Consider the following 21,033-nt stretch of genomic DNA (forward strand, 5'->3'; position numbering starts at 1 on the left):
CTCTCGCAGTGTCCGGAGCAAGTATGGTGGGTCTGACACACCGGTGTCAATGTGTTCTTTTTTCCACTTCCAGGAGTGTATGTCAGCTGAAATTTTTCTTCTATATCTATATCTTACTTCGAGTGCTATTTGTGCTTGTTCTGGTGGCTGTCTTAAGATTTCGTTTTCCTCTGATTGTTTAATTGATGCGTGTTGTTCTTTGTTTGTTTGCTCTGGGATGTTTGAGTCCGTTACTGTATTTTCTTCTTCTTCTGATTGCACATTATTTTGTTCCAGTATTTGTTGTACTTGTTGTTTGATGTTTTCTAATTCTGACTGGGGTATCCTGTTATTTTTGATTATTACACGGATCTGATCAGCTAGTCGTTGTTCTGTTAAAAATTTTAATTCTGGGTATCTGATAATAAATGTTGTGTATACTTGTGATCTGTATCCAGTTGTGTTGGTTCCTAAGTTTGTTGCTTGGTAATAACAGAACATGAGGTGTCGATTAACTTCATCTGACCACCTCACCCTCTGTCTGTTTTCCTTCTAGGGTGGTTGCAGGAAGCGTATCCTGCAAAACACCTCTATTTGGATTTAAACCATTTTCCAGTTGGCTAGCAGTGTCGTTACCATTGTGGGCGGGCATAGGGTTCAAACGTCGTCCCCGACCATGACGGCGCTTGTCCGAGGCTTCTTTAGTTCTGTCCTGAACCAATTAATCACACTAAAAGGGGGGGGTTAGCCCTATTAGTGGTTTGTTCTTTTCGTCGCCTTTTACAACTGGCAGAACATACCGGAGGCCTATTGTATTATTATTATTATTATTATTATTATTATTATTATTATTTCTTTCTATTCTCAGACGTTATGTCTGGTCAAAAATGGACAGTGACACGGACCTTGATCAAGCGTGACTTCCTTTTAACTGTACAGTATATGTTATATTGCATTTAGGAACTTTCGGGTCATTGAACATGTATCAATAATTACAGATTTTTGTAGTTGTATATATATGTTTGGATGTAGCTGTATTGCATTGATGTACTGGTGGATATTGTGAGGTATGACTCCCATAGTTGATAGTATAATTGGTATAATGTAGACTTTATCCTGATGCCACATGTCCTTGAATTCCTTAGCCAGTTGGATGTATTATTATTATTATTATTATTATTATTATTATTATTATTATTTATTATTATTATTATTATTGGTTTGGTTCAAATTATGTTTTTTGCCTGGAGTTTGGTTTAGTTATATTTGAGATTTTTATTTTACATTTTTAATTTTTTCTTAACGATTTTGTTATTGTCTTCGATTTATGTTGGTGTTACGACTGTGTTATATTCTTCACGTTATTATTGCTGTTACTATGGATGTGTGTTATTTAGCGTCCCCAATTTATTACTTTACCTGTTTAAAGTTTTCTATGTACTTTTTGTGCATTAGGTTGGTTTGTTCGTCCAGTAAATTTTTAGGGTAATGTATGCATGCCAATATATCTCTATTTCCTCATGGATATTCCCTTCTGCATAATATGGAGGGTTCCTAGTGCTTTGTCTATATGTTTTACATAGTGTTTTTCTGTTTGTAGATGTTGAAAAAACGTGGATGGGTTGTTTTGCCTATCTCTGGTGTGCTCTTCATATTTAGTTTTGAAGTTTCTACTGGTTTGTCCTATGTAGAATTTGTGGCATTTGTAACACATGCATACAGCAACCCTACAAATTTACTGAACGAATAAACCCACTTAAAGCACAAAAAGCACATAGAAAACTTTATTCACATTACAAAATCAAGAAAATGGGCAAAGTAATAAACTAGAGCCGCTAAATAACACTATCCACAGTAACAGCAATAATGACATGAAAAGCATAAAACAAAGACATAACACCAACATTAATCATAGGCAATAACAAAATTATTATAAAAAAATTAAAAATATAAAATAAAAAATTTCAAATAAAACTAAAGCAAACTCCAGGAAAAAACATGATCAGAAACAAACCACCACTTATTTATACCGGTAACTATGTGAACATGTAATATCGCTGATCCACTATCATCCAAGCTGTCAGAAATATAGTATACATGGAAACCAACTAAAATCAGATATACATCTCCTGTGTACACCTAGGAGAAAGTAGCGATTCTTAAAAAGACACTATAGCAATGATGTTACATGTAAGGTAAAAACACCTAACGATGTATTATAACTTTTCTGATCATAGTTACAGACCAATATATGAAGACCATCACTTAATTATGTATTTAGAGAGCACCTGATGATGGCAATGTGCCAAAATGGGCTCACTGTGAATGATACAAAATAAAAACAACTTACAGACCAGTGTAGCTGACTGATATTCATAATAAGATGTCACTGAACTGTGGGACGAGTGGAAGTTAGAGAACTGGACTGAATTGTAATTGCGACCTGTTGTTACATATGACCTGCACGCTGCTCAAGCTCAGCACTATGGAACACAGTGACAGCAGCTTGGCTGGGAACTACAATGAGTGCCAGGAGGGGAGTGTTGAGTGGGCAGCAAATTTTGTCATGCAGCCAACCACGAGCATGAATACTGTGTACTTTGACTTTTTCTAAAAATCTACCATGTTTAAATGGCAGTTTGTCTGAATCCATTTGCACATGCAATCGAACTGACTTTAAAATTGGATAAATACTCAACAACATCATACAATTATGCACAAGATGCTGAAAGTCTGGATTAGGGCCAGTGGCATACTTACAAGTTTCGTGCAGCAATGCTGTTGGTGCTAACCATGAGATATGACGGGTACGATAAGGGTGTGTCAGCTGCTAGTTCTACACAGCCAATGAGAGGTGGATGATATGTTTGGAAGCAAGAAACATTTTAACATCTTCACATCAACATAGACGTGAAAGCCACTGTGTGTTCAGGGGGGAAAAAAAAAGACAGCTGTGGTCTCAGCGAACTACTTGTGACAAAGATAAAAGTTTCGCAGATGTCTTGTTACAATGGTGATTAAAAACTGTGGTACCACAGATGACAAGCTAAGTAAACAAAAATGACAATGAAGTTAAAAATTAAACAATTTCTTTTTATTTCTCCTCGTATTAGTAAAAATTAAGACAGTAAATGGTATAAGTTCTAGAATTGATATGTTAACTTTTCAGGCTGATACCTTGCATCAATAAAAGTTTGTAATTTTGATTTGTCAGAATACATTAAAAAAATAAATTTCTCTCAAGAAGCCTCCTTTAAAAAAAAAAGGGGTGTGGTATCTTCTATTGAGGGTCGTCTTATACTCGGGTAAATATGGTACATCACATATAACATGATAAAACTGCTTTACAATAATAACTGATCATTACAGTATCAGCTACAGCCCATAGTTTTGTGCTTTATTATTTAAGCTCCAGTCAAATTGTGCTTTACTAAAGCAAAATAATATTCAACTAATCATAATCCTCATTTTTTTCCTTTGTTCATGCACAATTATGATGCTAATATTCATATATTCAATTAACTGTGCTTATATCCTATCCTCTAACACCACCACCGACACCATTACTATTGCGAAACAGGTCAAACAACAAAGGTTACTGTTAACTAACACAGTTTCCATACACAAGACGTCTTAGGCCAAGCTAATCCCTTCATCACCTAATCAAAATAATTCCCGTTTTGATATACCTGAGGCAACATACCTATGTACAGTCTCATTTCTGCTGCCACATAACTCTGAAGACCAGTGCTCTGAAAAATGATGAATCTCACTAACAATTATCTTGCACTTTCATTTTCATGAATTTATTTCTTGTGCATCTGTAATAAACACATAGGTTCAATATAACCATTCTCAGTTTTCTTTACATCCATTACAGAATATGTACAGGTCCTCTCCTCATTATGACAGAAATAATCTACATTACAACACAAGTCATCTTGGCACAACTATATTAAACACTTGGTGACATCCTCAACAATGTATTTAGTTTGCAAGCTTTGTATTTAAGTTTTTTTAAAATGCGAACATTTTTAGGTTAGGCTTTACCATGACTGTTACTGACATTAAAATTTTTATTGTTTACAGTATATAACAGTCTTTATATTAAGCAAGCTGACTTGACTGGTCTGCAACCTAACCAAATTCCCCACAGATTTCTCAGTTTTGTATGTTTGTCAGATACTGTCCCTCACAGTAAACTTATTTTTTCCTCCCTCCCTCTTACTATACATTTCTTGAGAATTTAACATCACATCGGCAGTACAATCATTAATGGAACATCACTTCACATTTTTCCAGAGATTGAAAAATGCATCTGTTGAAGGAAATGCCCCAGCATTTACCTAAATAAATTGTAGCTACCTGAACTAAAGTGATATCAAATAAAGATTTGTTCTGAACAACAATTCATTTATGTCACAGTGCAACCAACATGGTTAGGTCCAATGTTCCACAAACATGAATATCATTAGAGAAAACAAATTCTCTGCATTGCCCTAATACTCAAATTCTCCAATGTATTTCCAAACATGAAACTTCCTGGCAGATTAAAACTGTGTACCATACCCAGAGTCAAACTCAGGACCTTTGCCCTTCGCAGGCAAGTGCTCTACTGACAGAGCTACGTAAGCACAATTCACGACCCATCCTCAAATCTTTACTTCTGCCAGTACCTCATCTCTTACCTTTCAAGAGCACTTTCCCATGAAAGGAAAATTTCCTGTGTCCGAGTCTTGGTCCAGCACACACTTAATTTCCAGGAATTTTCATATCAGCAGGTAGTCTGCTCCAGAGCGAAAATTTTGTCCTCTTAACTTATAGTTCACACAAAGTTCTTTCTATTGCAGGAGTAGTTTTGCAGATGCTTAAAATCAACAACAATGCTGTTCTCTTATGTATACATCCAATTCATGAAGTGTTACTTCACAGAACTACATTGTCCATTGCAGTCTTCTAAAAGGATTACATTTTCTGCCTGGCAGATTTTCAATGTATATAAGTTTTCATCCCCTCTGCTTTTCCACAAAAAGTTCAGCGAAATTTCTGAGATACATACCATGCAGTACCTGCTTAAACAAAACAGGAATACTGTCTCTCTGGTCCTTAAACGTTTCATAGCAACATTAAATACAATCTTTCATTGAGCAATTTATACCAAACATACTGTATTCCTAAGCACATACTGATAATGACATAAAGCAATCCAAACAAATCTGTGCTATCAGACTTCCTCGAACTCTTTTCTACATTTACAACAAATAAGTTTCAGTATGATACACATCTAATGAGACATCAAAACTTCCCTAAATCTCATTCAGACTTGCATAGTTCTCATTTGTTTTCATAAGTCACAAATTTGTTTGTGTTTCATAAGTGCTAGTAACTCCTATAAAAACAATCTTACATGCCATTTAAATGAAGATTTATGATTCTCTCACTAGCATCCTATGTTTCCGCTGAACTGATAACAAAGGATATCATCTGAACCTGGCACCACCCTATTTTTTTCAGATACCTTTTTCCAGTCATCTTTATTAGCATTTGATAAATTACCACCTGACTGAATCATGTCTCTCTTTATTTTGCAAATTCTTTTGAATGTATAGGCCCACAGCCATTGCGAATTTCATGAAGGAAGCCATTTTTCCGTGTAGGCTGTTTTATTTTGAAATTCTGAACTAAACTCTTTCTTTCAAAATACACTGAAGAGCCAAAGAAACTGGTACATCTGCCTAACATCGTGTAGGACCCCCGCAAGCACACAGAAGTGCCACAACACAGTGTCGCATCAACTCGACTAACATCTAAAGTAGTTCTGCAGGGAACGGACACCATGAATCCTGCAGGGCTGTCCATAAATCTGTAAGAGTACGAGGGGGGTGGAGATCTCTTCTGGACAACACGTTGCAAGGCATCCCAAATATGCTCAATAATGTTCATGTCTGGGGAGTTTGGTGGCCAGTGGAAGTGTTTAAACTCAGAAGAGTGTTCCTGAAGCCACCCTGTGGCAATTCTGGACATGGGGGTGTCGCATTGTCCTGCTGGAATTTCTGAAGTCCGTCGGAATGCACAATGGACATGAATGGATGCAGGTGATCAGACAGGATGCTTACGCAATTGTCACCTGTCACAGTCGTAACTAGACGTATCAGAGGTCCCCATCACTCCAACTGCACATGCCCCACACCATTACAGAGCCTCCACCAGCATGAACAGTCCCCTGCTGACATGCAGGGTCCATGGATTCACGAGGTTGTCTCCACACCCCTACATGTCCATCCGCTCAATACAATTTGAAACGAGACACGTGCGACCAGGCAACATGTTTCCAGGCATAAAAAGTCCGCTGTCGGTGTTGATGAGCCCAGGCGAGGTGTAAAGCTTTGTGTCGTGCAGTCATCAAGGGTACACGAGTGGGCCTTCGACTCATTTAATGGTATGCACAATGACACTCTATGGCCCAGCATTGAAATCTGCAGCAATTTGTGGAAGGATTGCACATCTGTCACGTTTAATGATTCTCTTCAGTCGCATTGGTCACAGTCTTCGAGGATTTTTTTCCCAGCTGCAGCGATGTCTAAGATTTGATGTTTTACCGGATTCTTGATATTCACAGTACACTTGTGAACTGAAATTTCCTGGCAGATTAAAACTGTGTGCTGGACCGACTGACTGATTGATGAATTCAGATAGTATTGGACCAAACAGCGAGGTCATCAGTCCCGCAATTCGAAAGTGAGTTACAGAAGAAAGAGTGTCTGCTAAAAGTGGACGGATTCAGTCAGAGCAGTCAAATTATAAAAGCATGAACTTTAAAACACACACAGTAAAAGCATAAAAGGTGAGACCGTATCTAAAAACTGGGAAAAAAAAATGGGGGGGGGAGGGCGGTCATCGGGTCACAGACTGTGAAGACTGCAAAAGGAGTCCCAACCACAACCATACCATCCCCACTCCAAGACTAAAGGAGAACCTTGTATCTGGAAATAAAAACCACTTTGACGGAGCAAACCAAAGACCAGGTCAACCATCTGTGGATTGGCTGCTAATATTAAATTTAAGGAAGCAGGAAGACTATACTTAGCATGAAGGGACGAAAGAAGGGGACATGCCACCAATATGTAAGGTATTGTCAGCCTGGTGCCCCAACCACATTGTGGAGGTGAGTCGTTACGTAGGAGGAAACAATGGGTGAGCCGTGTATGGCCAATGCGTAAAACAGTGGACTCCTTCCAACAGGGGAAGAAATAAGTGCCCCAAACTGCAGTAGATTCCTTGATTGTGCAGAATTTATTACTAGGAGCAGCAGCGTTCCAGATGGCATTCCACTGTTGGGCAAAGAGAGATATGATATAGATCCGCATATCTGCGGCTGTAATCATGAAAGGAAATGGGGTAAGTATCTGCTTCTCTAGCCAAATGGTCTGCCAATTCATTCCCTGGGACTCCACATGACTAGGGACCCAGAGAAAGACGAGTTAACAGGTGGCACGCTCAAAGGTGCCGGACCGAGACTCTAACTCCGTTTCATATCAGCGCATACTCCACTGCAGAGTGAAATTCTCATTCTACTCCTGAAATGGTTCAACAGGAAAATCCCCACTTCATTGCTACCTCTGAGATGCTGTGTCCCATCGCTCGTGAGCAGACTATAACACCATGTTCAAACTCGCTTAAATCTCGATAACCTGTCATTGTAGTACCAGTAACGGATCTAACAACTGCACCAGACACTTGTTGTCATATAGGCGTTGCTGACCACAGTGCTATATTCTGCCTGTTTACATACCTCTGTGTTTCAATATGCATGCCTATACCAGTTTCTTTGGTGCTTCAGTGTAGAACAGCCTGCACAGGAAAATGATTTCCTTCACGAAAGTCTGAAATTTTACAGCTTATACATATCCGTTAACCCGTTAGAGACACTTTTATCATGTAGCTTTCTACATGCTTTTAAAAGCTGCTAGTAACTGTTTTCTTTCTTTTACAATACCTGTGAAACACCAAAAATCCCAAATTTCATATCAGCGCACACTCCGCTGCAGAACGAAAATCTCATTCTGAAAATATCCCCTAGGCTGTGGCAAGCCATGTCCCCACAATATCCTTTCTTCCAGGACTGCTAGTTCTGGAAGGTTTGCAGAAGAGCTTCTGTGAGGTTTGGAAGGTAGTAGACAAGGTAATGGCAGAATTGAAGCAGTGAGGACATGTCATGCTTGGGTAGCTCAGTCAGTAGAGAATTTGCCTGTGAAAGGCAAATGTCCCAAGTTCGAGTCTTGGTCTGGCACACAGTTTTAATTTCCCAGGAAGTTTCAAATTCAACTGTGCGCGTCTCATGCAATTAAAGCTAATGAAAGTGTACGACACAGCACTGAATAAAAAATTATAAAAATAAAGCTCCACGCAAATAATTTAGGTTACCTGGAATTGGTTACACAATGCACAAAGTTATTTTTTGTTGAAGGTATTAGTCCTCAAGGGAGTGTAGTTAAGCTTTCTCATTTTGTACATTGAAATTGTCAACCAATTTATCAGTGTACGACCGTAAATCATTATCATCATCATCATCATATCATCATCACCACCATCATCATGGCAGAAGCAGCAGCAGCAACCACTTGATAACCAGTGCCGGACAATGGCTTTCTCTAGCCTTTTCTTATTCATTACTTCAGCAAGTTATAAGCATGCATAATATCATTATTTGTCGTGTGTATTTTCTTACCTCTTGGAACCAAATAAAGAATTCCTATGGTCCATCTACTATATTTATTTATGGCTGCATGTCCTGTTCACTGCCATTTTATTTTAATTAGTCATAATTATGTCTTCTGCCATTGTCTGAACATTTATGCATTATTTTTGTTATCTTACAACTGATTTTCAACCTCAAACTTACTGGAATAATTTGTTCTATTCATTGCTGAAACTTATCTTGCATTAGAGGCAAACAGTAAAAGTCATCAACCAAACATAGGGAATTCAGATGTGTCCCACTAACACATATTCCTTTAACATTTTCACCTCTTTAATGATCAGAAATATTCTTCTAAGGCTACTGCGAATAGTTGGGGCGATACTGAATCATCTTCCCTGTCTCCCCCTTCAGTCATGAATTTTCCTCTATTCTGATCAAGTATAATGAAAGCTTATAACAACAAAGTATACATTCTTCAGTATACAGTAACACAAGTTAGTTCAAAACCTTGTTTCACTAAAGCTACTGCTACAGATTTTGTTGAAACTGAGTCAAAATCATTCTCAAAATCAAAGAATCCCCAAGACAACACAGTAATTCAATTTCACTGGTATTTTCTGTAATTCTGTTTGTGACTTGCAAGTGGTCCATTGTGTGGACATCCACTTCCAAAGCCAGGATGGTCCTTTTCTTGATTAAAATACAATGCTTTTTCAATACAGCAAGTGAAAATTTTATGTAATTTACATTACAGATATAACTATGATATGTCTATAATTGCGCCTTCAAGCCACTTTTCTTGAAAAGAAGAATAATTACAGCAATGTTCCAGTTATGGGCAAATGCCTTTCTCTGCAGACACACTGCAAATACCTCTTGTATTACTTCAAATACAGACTTGATAACTTCTGATGAAACAAATTCAAACTGCATTTCTGAATCATCTACTGAACTATACAATCATTTGAAGAAACTTTAAATGCTTATACGATTTTCTCTTTGTTACCAAGTATTGTGATATATTGACTCTCAGACAATGACACCTACCTTATATAAACCTATATTTTGCTTACTCACATTATTATTGCTTCCAACTGTTTTCTGTTATTGCAGTCCCATTATATCTTCCCACAACCTCCGGAAGACATTTGTCGATAATTTTGTTGAGTACAGCAGGTTTCTGTTACTGTTTGCTTGGCATTTCCATCTTTTATTTAATGACTTCCTTTTTCAACTTGAGATTTTCTTTATTTCTGTTTTTTTTTTTATTGGAAAAATCTTTTATTGCTTGGGTAAGCACCTATCTTAAATAACTGCACATTTTGTCTATGTAAAATTTTTATTTTCTACGATAGTGAACTTGTTGCTCAATCTCATATGATACGCCACCCCATTCTTAAATACATTCTCATGATCTACATTTAATTCCTATGTTCTTAGTTAATCTCTCTTTAATTCTGTCTCTATTAATGTTTCATGACTTGCAATTAAAAGTGGTTTAGGACTGTTACAGTCTGTATGATTTCTTTACAGCTTATAAATGAAATTTATTATATTTTGATCATTTTGATCATTTTCATTGGTCATTGATAACATCTCCTGAAAGAAAGTATTTTTGTTCTTGTAAGTTCTACAAATGTATTCACTTCATTAATTCTGGTATTGGACCCAAAATTTTCCACCGGAGAATCATTTGAAAGTTTTTGTCCAACTTTTGGATCAAAGGCTCCCACATTATGCTGTGATTTATCAGTTCTATAGCTCCTTGCAGAGCTCATCTACCTCCCCACCACACTGTGAGCAGCCTAGTGCATAAACTTAAATAATTTTCATGAAATATCCTTTGTTTATGTTTAAAGGTAAAGTCTTACTGTTCCGAGAGGCATGCTTTCAATATCTGTAACATCCTTTTTAACTTCCTCGTTTACAATAAAGTCTACAGGTAAATCTGTTCACTGCACTGTTGTAAAACATTTGTCCCAATTTCAATACTATGTGGTCTTTGTTTTCTTCTGCTATACTTCTGATAATCCTACTTCATTTCTTTTGGTATTATTTAATTTTTGTCTCAGCTCTGCTAACCTCTCCTCGGATTCGGCAGTTCAGTTTGCTATGGCTATAATGGCAGGTAGACCTCAGTGGAAGGTAGACCCTGGAGATGTTGGGTTCACTCTCAGGTACAAAAGGGGATTTTTCCTCTTTCGAGTCCCTCCACGATGGCTTCAGCTCCACTCAGCCTGTTATCAAATTGAGTACCAAAGATATTTTCCAGAGGTGAAAGGTGGCCACAGCAATAGGCTTGTCACCTCTTCCTCTTAGTGCTGCAGCATATAAAAGGCTGCGTTACAGCTGCAGTAAGGCAAGACGCTTGTTCATGGGTTGAGTGCCACAGACTTCATGAAGTAGCAGAAGCAGTTAGGTTTCTGAAGTCCACTTTATTGTCTATTTAGATTATCCTAGGGTTTCAAAGTGAACTATAGGCTGAAGTTCTTGCTTAAAGTCCCTCAATAACAACAAACGTGTAGGCAGATGGGCTCAAAGCCATACAGCAGGCCACTTGTGGCAATATGCTGACCTGGCATTGTGCCACAGCATTCACTGGGTGTCGCCATCTGCCTGCCAGTCAGTGCCTGGCCCATTACTGAAACCAGGAGGCAATTCTGTATGCAGTGTATGTGGCTAGCAGCCATAACAGCACAATAAATCCATTTTGGTGCAGATAATTATTGGCTGTTCAAGCAAGCAAGCAAGCAAGCCATCAGAGCATCAATGCCTTGAATTGGCACTCCACAGTCATCTTGATAGGACCACTTGCCATGCAGGTTTAACTGCCACCAGATGGATCTAGGTTGGTCGGTTGGTTGGTTTGTGGGATGGAAGGGACCAGACAGCTACGGTCATCGGTCCCTTTTTCCAAAACTCCAAACACCCGCACAGAATAAAAACTAACAATGGAACAGACGACACGGGACAAGAAAGACTTAGACAGAGACCAGACAAAAGGAATTAAAATCACACAGAGTGTGACAGTGGTTGGCCGACCATAGAGACAAAAAAGGAAAAGCCAACCACTGAGGAACACACTAAAAACTTAGTCTAAAATCGTAGGCCAAAGGCCAGACTCAACACAAAAAAAGACAAACACTTAGATTAAGTGATAAAAGCCCCCTGCCCAAATAAATCACAAAACTAAGCCTGCCATGGCAGTGTTATCTGTTAAAAGGGCAGGGAGCGTATCAGGCGGCACAAATTTCTGCCTGAGCACAGCTAAAAGGGGACAGGCCAACAAAATGTGAACCACCGTGTATATATATATATATATATTGTTAGCAAAACACATTGCAGTGATTTATGCCTGACGAGGGTCGCCGATACATCAGTTATCGATCTGTGTTCTGTGAGTGAGATAGCACGTATGTGAATATTATAACATTGATTGGAAACTACTGGGAGCTGAACATCAAGTTGACCGCCATTTAACCTGTGAATATGAGCCACTTTAATGACAGTGAACAATAGAAGTAACATTACTCGCAAAGTTCTTCAATATCAAAGCTAGCTTACTGCATAAATCTAACTACTTTATGTATGTAAATAATTCTGAATTGAACAATTGATACATAAGCTATACAACAAGGAATGTGCCCTGACAGTCATTTTCTTCTTCATACTTGTATTAGCAGTTGTGCTGCTAAGACTGTGCACAGAACAAATGCTCAAACCTGAGTACAGCAGCTGACACTACCTGGCTGCCCTGGACGTTGCTCGGACGTGTCGCAGCGTCAACATCAGCGACCCAAGTGCCTGCTGAGAGCCAGTGCCCCACATCCACCTCTGCCCCAGACTGCGGACCACCACGTAAGCCGCTCCGCAGGGACATAGAGGTGGGTCCTCACGGCGCAGTAAGTATCTGTGCGTCAGCCGGGTGTGGCCAATGCGGAGCTGACAAAGGACGACTGAGTCCCTGCGAGTGTCTCGCATGGACGACCGCCACACAGTCGTCTCCTTGATAGCACGGAGTTTATTGGGTGTGGACAGATCGCGCCATTCAGCGTCCCAAAGCGCGAAAACTTTATGCCGTAAGACTGCTCGCAAATCAGTCTCAGGGAGGCCAATGTCCAGAGTTGGTTTACTGGCGGCCTGTTTGGCCAAGTGGTCAACATGTTCATTGCCCGGGACGCCGACATGACCAGGGGTCCACACAAACACCACAGAGCGGCCGCAACAGGCAAGAGTATGGAGGGTCTCCTAGATAGTCATCACCATACGAGAGCGAAGGAAACACTGGTCGATAGCTTGTAAACTGCTCAGGGAGTCACTACAGATAACAAAGGACGCACCTGAGCAGGAGTGGATATACTCTAGGGCACGAAAGATGGCGACCAGCTCAGCAGTGAAAACGCTGCAGCCAGTCAGCAATGAGTGTTGTTCAGAATGGTCCCCTAGAGTGAGAGCATAACCGACATGACCAGCAACCATCGAACCATCAGTGTAAACAACGTCAGAGCCCTGATACATGGCAAGGATGGATTGAAAGCCGCGGCAGAAGGCCTCAGGAAGGACAGAGTCCTTCGGGGCCCGTGCCAATTCGAGCCGAAGGCAGGGGCGGGGCACACACCACAGGAGTGTACGCAGAGGGGCCCGGAAAGGAGGTGGAAGAGGGAAAACCCCAACCCCGGAGAGAAGCTCTCCGACGTGGACCGTGATCGTACAACCCGACTGGGACCGACGTTCTGGGAGATGGAAGACCGACTGAGGGAACAGGAGACGATAATTAGGATGTCTGGGCAAGCTACAAACGTGTGTAGCATAAGCGGCCAGTAAACATTGGCACCGTAACCACAGTGGAGGGACACCTGCCTCCACAAGTATGCTGTTCACAGGGCTGGTCCGGAAACCTCCAGTGGCAAGTCGGATCCCGCTGTGAAGGATGGGGTCCAGCACCCGCAACGCACAAGGGGACACTGAACCATAAGCCAGGCTCCCAAAATCCAGACGGGACTGAATTAACGCCTGGTAGAGCCGTAAGAGGGTAGATCGGTCGGCTCCCCAGCTGGTGTGGCTCAAGCATCACAGAGCATTAAGATGCCGCCAACACATCTGTTTAAGCTGCGGAATGTGAAGGAGCCAAGTCAACCGGGCATCATAAACCACACCCAAAAACCAATGTGTGTACACCACAGCAAGAGGTTCGCTGTCAAGATAAAGCCGTGGCTCAGGGTGAACAGTGCGTCGCTGGTAGAAATGCATAACGCAGGTCTTGGCAGCCGAAAACTGGAAGCCATGCACTACAGCCCAAGACTGCACCTTGCGGATAGCGCCCTGCAGCTGATGTTCAGCAGCTGCAATGCGAATGAAGCGATAGTCGAGGCAGAAGTCGTCAGCATAGAAGGAAGCTGAGACAGACGTTCCCACCGCCGCAGCGAGCCCATTAATTGCAATTAAAAACAGGCAGACACTTAGGACAGATCCCTGCGGTATCTCCTGATCTCGGGGGATGGGGGGGGGGGGGGGGGGGGAGGGGGGGGGGGAATATGGGAGGCCGCAACTTCCACGCAGAAGGTACGATGCGACAAAAAATATCGTATGAAAATCGGCAGTGGGCACCGAAGTCCCCAACCATGGAGTGTAGAGAGGCTGTGATGTCGCCATGTCGTATCATATGCCTTCCGCATGTCAAAAACGACGGCGACGAGGTGCTGACGGCGGGCAAAGGTCGTATGGATGTCAGACTCCAGGCTCACCAGATTATCAGCGGCAGAGCGGCCCTTACGGAATCCTCCCTGAGACGGAGCCAGAAGGCCACGAGACTCGAGTACCCAACTCAGCTGCCGGCTCACCATGCATTCGAGCAACTTGCAAAGAACATTGGTGAGGCTAATGGGGTGGTAGCTGTCTACCTCCAATGGGTTTTTGCCAGGTTTCATAATGGGCATTATGATGCTTTCCCACCACTGCGACGGGAACTCACCCTTGACCCAGATATGGTTGTAAAGGTCGAGGAGGCATCGCTGGCAGTCCACTGAGAGGTGTTTCAGCATCTGACAGTGGATGCGATCGGGCCCGGGAGCGGTATCGGGGCAGGTGGCTAGGGCACTTTGGAATTCCCACTCACTGAATGGAACATTGTAGGATTCAGGATAGCGCGTGTGAAATGAAAAGCTCCGACGTTCCAACCGCTCTTTAATGGAGCGGAAGGCCAGTGGGTAATTTGCAGAAGCGGAACTCAAAGCAAAATGCTCTGCCAAGCGGTTTGCAATTACGTCTGAGTCAGTACAAACTGCTCCATTCAGTGAGAGCGCAGGGACACTGATAGGGATCCGATAGCCATAGAGGCGCCTAATCTTGGCCCAAACCTGCAATGGAGAGATATGGAGGCCAATGGTGGAGACATACCGTTCCCAACACTCCTGCTTGTGTTGGCAAATGATGCGGTGGGCCCACGCACGGAGCAGTTTAAAGGCGATGAGGTTTTCTAATGAGGGATGCCACTTGTGACGCTGGAGCGCCCGCCTGCGATCTTTAATCGCCTCGGCAATCGCAGGCGACCACCAAGGCACAGTCCTCGACCGAGGGGAACCAGAGGAATGGGGAATGGCAGATTCTGTGGCAATAAGTTGCCGGTGGTGACCACGTGAACCACCGCATCAATAGCTTCATTGGAAAGAGGCTCAATAGCGGCAATGGAGGAGAACAAGTCCCAGTCAGCCTTATTCAGAGCCCATCTGCAAGGGTGCCCAGAAGAGTGACACTGTGGCAGTGACAGAAAGATCGGAAAATGGTCCCTACCACACAGGTCGTCATGCACACTCCATTGGACAGATGGTAAGAGGCTAGGGCTGCAGATCGAAAGGTCGATGGCTGAGTACGTGCCATGCGCCACACTGAAATGTGTGAAGGCACCATCATTTAAAATGGAAAGGTCGAGCTATGCCAATACATGCTCAACGGTGCTGCCTCTGCCCGTTGCTACTGGTCCACCCCACAGAGGATTATGAGCATTGAAGTCACCCAGTAACAGGAAAGGTGGTGGTAATTGGACTATCGGCACAGCCAGGACATGCTGCGGGACATCACCATCCGGTGGAAGATACAGACTGCAGACAGTAACAGACTCACTGTGAAACGAGTGAAGGACATAGATGCAGACACCACCAGATACCCTTTCATAAGCTGCCCGGTTCTTATAACAACCCCAATAGCCATGGAGGGCGGGGGTTCGCATTGCTGGAAACCAAGTTTCTTGAAGAGCAATGCATAAGAAAGTGTGAAGGCTGAGAAGTTGTCAGAGCACAGCAAGATGGTGGAAGAAACTGCTGCAGTTCCACTGGAGGATGACATTGTCCACAGCTGAGAAAGGCGAGAGGGGACTGGGAGGCAGATTACGCCACTAGGTCACTTGCTACCACCGATTCAGTACCCGCACGAGTGACATCCATTGCGTCCGAGGCTCCGGCGAGATTCAGGTCCTCAGCAGACGCCAGAATCTCAACCTCATCCTCAGATGCTGAGCTTGTAGGAAGTGGTGGGATGAGTGCCACCGATACGGCTGGATTCTTGGAAGCCTTTTTCTTTTTCAGCTTTTCGCGCTGCACCTTTGGTGGTTCCGGCTGGGAGGGCTTCACCGGGTCAGCCTTAGGGACGGACAAGGATTGTGAAGCCCTACGACCAGCAACCTGTGGTTGCTTCAGCCACTGGTGGGTGTCCACTTTTCCACTGGTGTGAACTTGCGAAGGGAGGTCCCCAAGCGACCCCTTCCTGGTGACAGGAGCCGAAGTAGTCTTACGCTTCTCTGGCTGGGAAGTGGCCCAATGGTTGGGGGGGGGGGGGGTGTTCCTGAAGTAGATGGAGCCGGAACAACAGGGAGTGAAATGCCCCCCACAATCAAGGGGGCAGGTGGATTCTGACGGATCATACAGCCAACCGTACATGACGACATGGGAGATGGGAGAACCGTTGTTGCAGCAGTGGCGTAGGTTGACGTCATTGGCACAGGATGTAGCCTCTCATATTTCCGCTTAGCCTCAGTGTAGGTCAGGCAGTCGAGGCCCTTATATTCCATGATCTTCCGATCTTTCTGGAATACCCTACAGTCCAGCGAGCAGGGGGAATGGTGTTCTCTGCAGTTAACACAGATGGGAGGTGGGGCACATGGAGTATTGGGATGTGAAGGACGTCCACAATCTCGACACGTGATGCTGGAAGTACATTGGGATGACATATGCCCAAACTTCCAGCATTTAAAGCACTGCATCGGAAGAGGGATATATAGCTTCACATCACAGCGGTAAACCATCACCTTGACCTTCTCGGGTAAGACATCACCCTCGAAGGCCAAGATGAAGGCACTGGTGGCTACCTGATTATCCCTCGGACCCCGATGGATGCGGCAGACGAAGTGAACACCTCATCATTCTAGGTTGGTGCATAGTTCATCATCTGACTGCAGAAGAAGATCCCTGTGGAATATAATACCCTGGACCATGTTTAAACTCTTATGGGACATGATGGTAACTGAAACATCCCCCAACTTGTCACAAGTGAGCAACCTCCGTGACTGGGCAAAGGATGCTGTTTTGATTAGAACTGACCCAGAGCGCATTTTGGACAAGCCCTCCACCTCCCCAAACTTGTCCTCTAAATGCTCCACAAAAAACTGAGGCTTGGTCGACATAAACGATTCACCATCAACTCGCATACAGACAAGGTACCAAGGTGAATAATCTGCACTGCCGTCTTTAGCCATATGTTGCTCCCATGGAGTGGCCAGGGAGGGAAATGATCTCTGATCATATTTCTTGCCATTGAGGTTAGACCTAGATCGCTTAGAGACTGCTGGTGGAGGCCCACCAGCGAGAGATGATGTACCACGCTTCACTGCGGGTCATCTGCCCTGATGCCACCCACTTCGACCAGGGGCTCTCACCATGGGCGCCACCCAGCCATTGCAAAGACCACCTGGCAGGATGGCCTTTGCCAGGAGTCCTGATACCCCAGAGGGATAGGCATCTACTACTCGGCATACGTGGGGAGGTAGCAGCTCAGGCATCATCAGCAGTGCGATCCCTGTGTAGTCAGAGGGCTACCACGAAGAGGGTACATGACGACCCCACCACAATGGACTGGCTACCATGCTGGATGTCGGGTGTCTAATATTCACGTATATCACAAGGGTGACGATGGAAGCGCACAATGGAGGGAATGTATGCTACCCGGAACACAACCCCTTAGGGGAACATCACATTAAGGCCGAAACGTTTGAGACTCCTTTTAGTCACCTCTTACGAGAGGCAGGAATACCGCAGGCCTATTCTTACCCCCGGACCCACAGGGAGTCCAGATGGATCTAGGGTTGAACTGTGGTTCTCCTAACCACTGAGCATACTACCAGCCAGCCAGTCTCACTTTCAGCCCCTCACACTGCCAGCTGGGCCAAGTGAACTCCCATCGGAATGCCGTGCTAGCTTTAGTTGTTGGCTCCTGATGCTACTCGGTGCCTTGACAGGACGCTGGGGACCCCACGGCATGTGCAACCTTCAAGGGTGCCACTTCTATGATACCAACATGAAGACGATGTGGGTCAACACCAAGCTATGCCACACAGCAAGAGTGCACACCTGTGGCTGCACTAAGCTTGTTTTGCTGCAGCCACTTCACTTTTCCAATGGACCCCTGCAGCCCTTGTCATACCATCAATCCCACAACACCCAAGAGGGAGAGCCAAATGCCATCCTGACAACTAGAAGAACAGCTCTTCCAACTCCTCCCCCCCCCCCCCCCCCCCAATACCACACTGCACACCACACTATTACACCTCATTTGTCTACTCCGATTATTATTTCATCTGGACTACAAATCCACTGTGCCAGGAATTTGTACATGGTAGTAAGATTTCTAACAAACCTACCCATGTTACACCAGCCTGCAGGGTACCAAGCATTTGGCAAGATATATGAACAGTGCTATACTTTGACAAAACTATGCCCACATTTGTCTTCAACCGGACCTGCACATTTCTCGATCACAGAGTTTAGTATCAACAAGATCAATGTATTAGGTCAATCTTATCCATAATAAGATTAGCTGAGAGGGTAATATACTGTCTCATCAAGCTGCTTCCTGTGTTGATTGGCAAACGACCCACCTACATTTGAAGCTCAAAGTAATCCAGTAAAACTGCTACCTTAGGGTTACTAACAGCTGCATGAAATGACCGACTGGATGGGATACTGGGATCAACCCTAGCTGTTGTTCTCAATTCTCCAATAGATATATCACCTTCTGGTGGCTACAGCGAAGACACATTAGAGTCGATGGTGACAAAGTTCAATCCTTCGAGTCCTTATAGCAAATACAGGTAATAACAGTGCTTTGTAGCCCATGAGTAATTATTTTAAATCCCAACATGTAGCTAAACATTGCTGACAGAATTTATGAATAGCAGAATGGTGAACATTTAACCAGCGTCAGTACTTTTAAGGAGCAAAATTCGCCAATAGCTCTCCACTACTGTCTATCTGGTAAATGATGCCTCAAGTTGACATTTAAGCTGCTGTCTTTCATTTTCAAAACACCAATTGCCATCATTTCTCCAAATACGCAGATGGTTCATTCGGACTCCAGTGTCACTTTTGGGTGTGGTAGTTTCTCCAGCACTACTGTGGTAAAACCACACTCGCCTACAGTGTCTATTGCTTCATTTTTATAAACTGTTGCAGCTTTTGTGACCGGCTAATTTTGTGGAAACCAGTGAACATTTTGTCAGAATTCATTTATGAACTATATTTACAGTAAAAACTGCCACTTTCTAAATGTACTCACTGAAAGAACAGAGCTGGTGATACTGTGATATGGCATGCAGAAGTAATCTTTCAAAACTGGACAGAATTCCTGAAATGTACACACTCTGTGGGGACTTAGAGAAAAAGTTTACAACCTCGGTCTCAAGGTAGGTAAGCATTCCCTGAAAAAAAATTGAAAACAAAATAACATTACAAATGTGATCAATGTAATGGAATGTTCATAATTTAGCAGCACATTGAGCACAAGCATACTGTGAACAGAACAAACTCTACAAATAGTAAGTGTAGAAATGAAAATGGAACAAAAGCCTGGTGGATAAAATCATTTCATGCTGAATAATAAAAAGAGAAACAAAAAGAATACCCAGTTGGAAGAAATTACTTTTACACACACACACACACACACACACACACACACACACACACACACAAACAAACAGAGAGAGAGAGAGAGAGAGAGAGAGAGAGAGAGAGAGAGAGAGAGAGAGAATTACTCAAAATTGCTGCTGCTTGTAAATGAATGTTGTACAAGCCTTCTCTCAACATTTTTTAAATAGATAGGAATAATTCTAAATTATCTAAAATTTATTTTACTCCTACTTCTTGACCATGGCTTTGCCACTCCGGGATCCACAACTTGACAACTGCAATACAAAATACTGCCAGAAAAATGGAAGTATCTATCACAGTTTGTGCAATGTTTAACATAATTTCAACTAACCACTGACACATCAGGTTCTGCAACATTATAATACTAAATGCTCATTCTTTTACTGCAAGCTAGTATTATTAGGTAAAAGTTATCATTTAAGCAAACTTATTCAGAATATACTGTTTTCTTCCAACGATTATAAAGTTAAGTAGGACGGAAGACAGAAAAATTATACAAATGTACAGAAAAGTCAGAAAAATTGTTGACTCCAAGTGGTATGCCTCAGTGAAAGAATAAAGACTAAACAACAAGTATCTCACAAGTATCTCTTTGGGTTGCCACTTTGATTTGACTTGTAATACGATATTAGCAACTGTCTCTGTTTACGGAAGTTGTTAAGTTAAAATACTTGTATAGGTTGACATTTGTCTTGTGATTTCTAGTACATAATTGTAGAGGCAAGGATTATCCACCACAATAATAACAATGATGATGATGATGATGATGATGATGATGATGATGATGAGAGATGCCTTAAACTGTATATTTGCGTTGCACAGCTATAATACGCATTCTGTATTATGTTTTGAAATACCTGAGGTATGCAAATGCAGTCTATGTGTACCAGCACTGTCAGTGTCTTTTACACCAACACACTGCAAGATGTTTACTGTTTCATTATTGAGAACTAGAATTGCACTCTACCAAAACTACGGTACGGTGGTTTTGGTACACTACATAAATGACATAGTAAAGTGTAGGACTACTGATAGAACTGGTAGGGAAAAACATGAATGAATGTGTAAGAGAGAAAATAGGATATAATGGCTTCTCTTTGTTTTTTATTTATTTGGTTGGTTGTTTTGCACATAATTAGAACTGCATGTCTTTTAATAAAT

General features: G+C 42.5%; 1 protein-coding gene across 3 annotated transcripts in view; it reads right to left on the reverse strand.

Moving 5' to 3' along the window:
- The window catches only part of LOC126184653 (R3H domain-containing protein 4-like), a 104,762-nt gene that overhangs the window by 24,436 nt on the left and 59,293 nt on the right, over nucleotides 1–21,033 (reverse strand). Inside the window, exons 5-6 of one of the 3 annotated variants that reach the window (XM_049927133.1) lie at nucleotides 19,502–19,643; nucleotides 3,683–3,731 (exon numbers count right to left, since the gene is read on the reverse strand). In XM_049927133.1, the coding sequence (XP_049783090.1) occupies nucleotides 3,683–3,731; nucleotides 19,502–19,643 (191 nt within the window). Of the gene's footprint in view, nucleotides 1–3,682; nucleotides 3,801–19,501; nucleotides 19,644–21,033 lie in introns of those variants that run through there. The other 2 variants (XM_049927134.1, XM_049927132.1) reach the window with 2 other exon arrangements.

The sequence above is a fragment of the Schistocerca cancellata genome, chromosome 4, assembly GCF_023864275.1.
Source record: "Schistocerca cancellata isolate TAMUIC-IGC-003103 chromosome 4, iqSchCanc2.1, whole genome shotgun sequence".
Taxonomy (NCBI): Eukaryota; Metazoa; Arthropoda; class Insecta; order Orthoptera; family Acrididae; genus Schistocerca; species Schistocerca cancellata.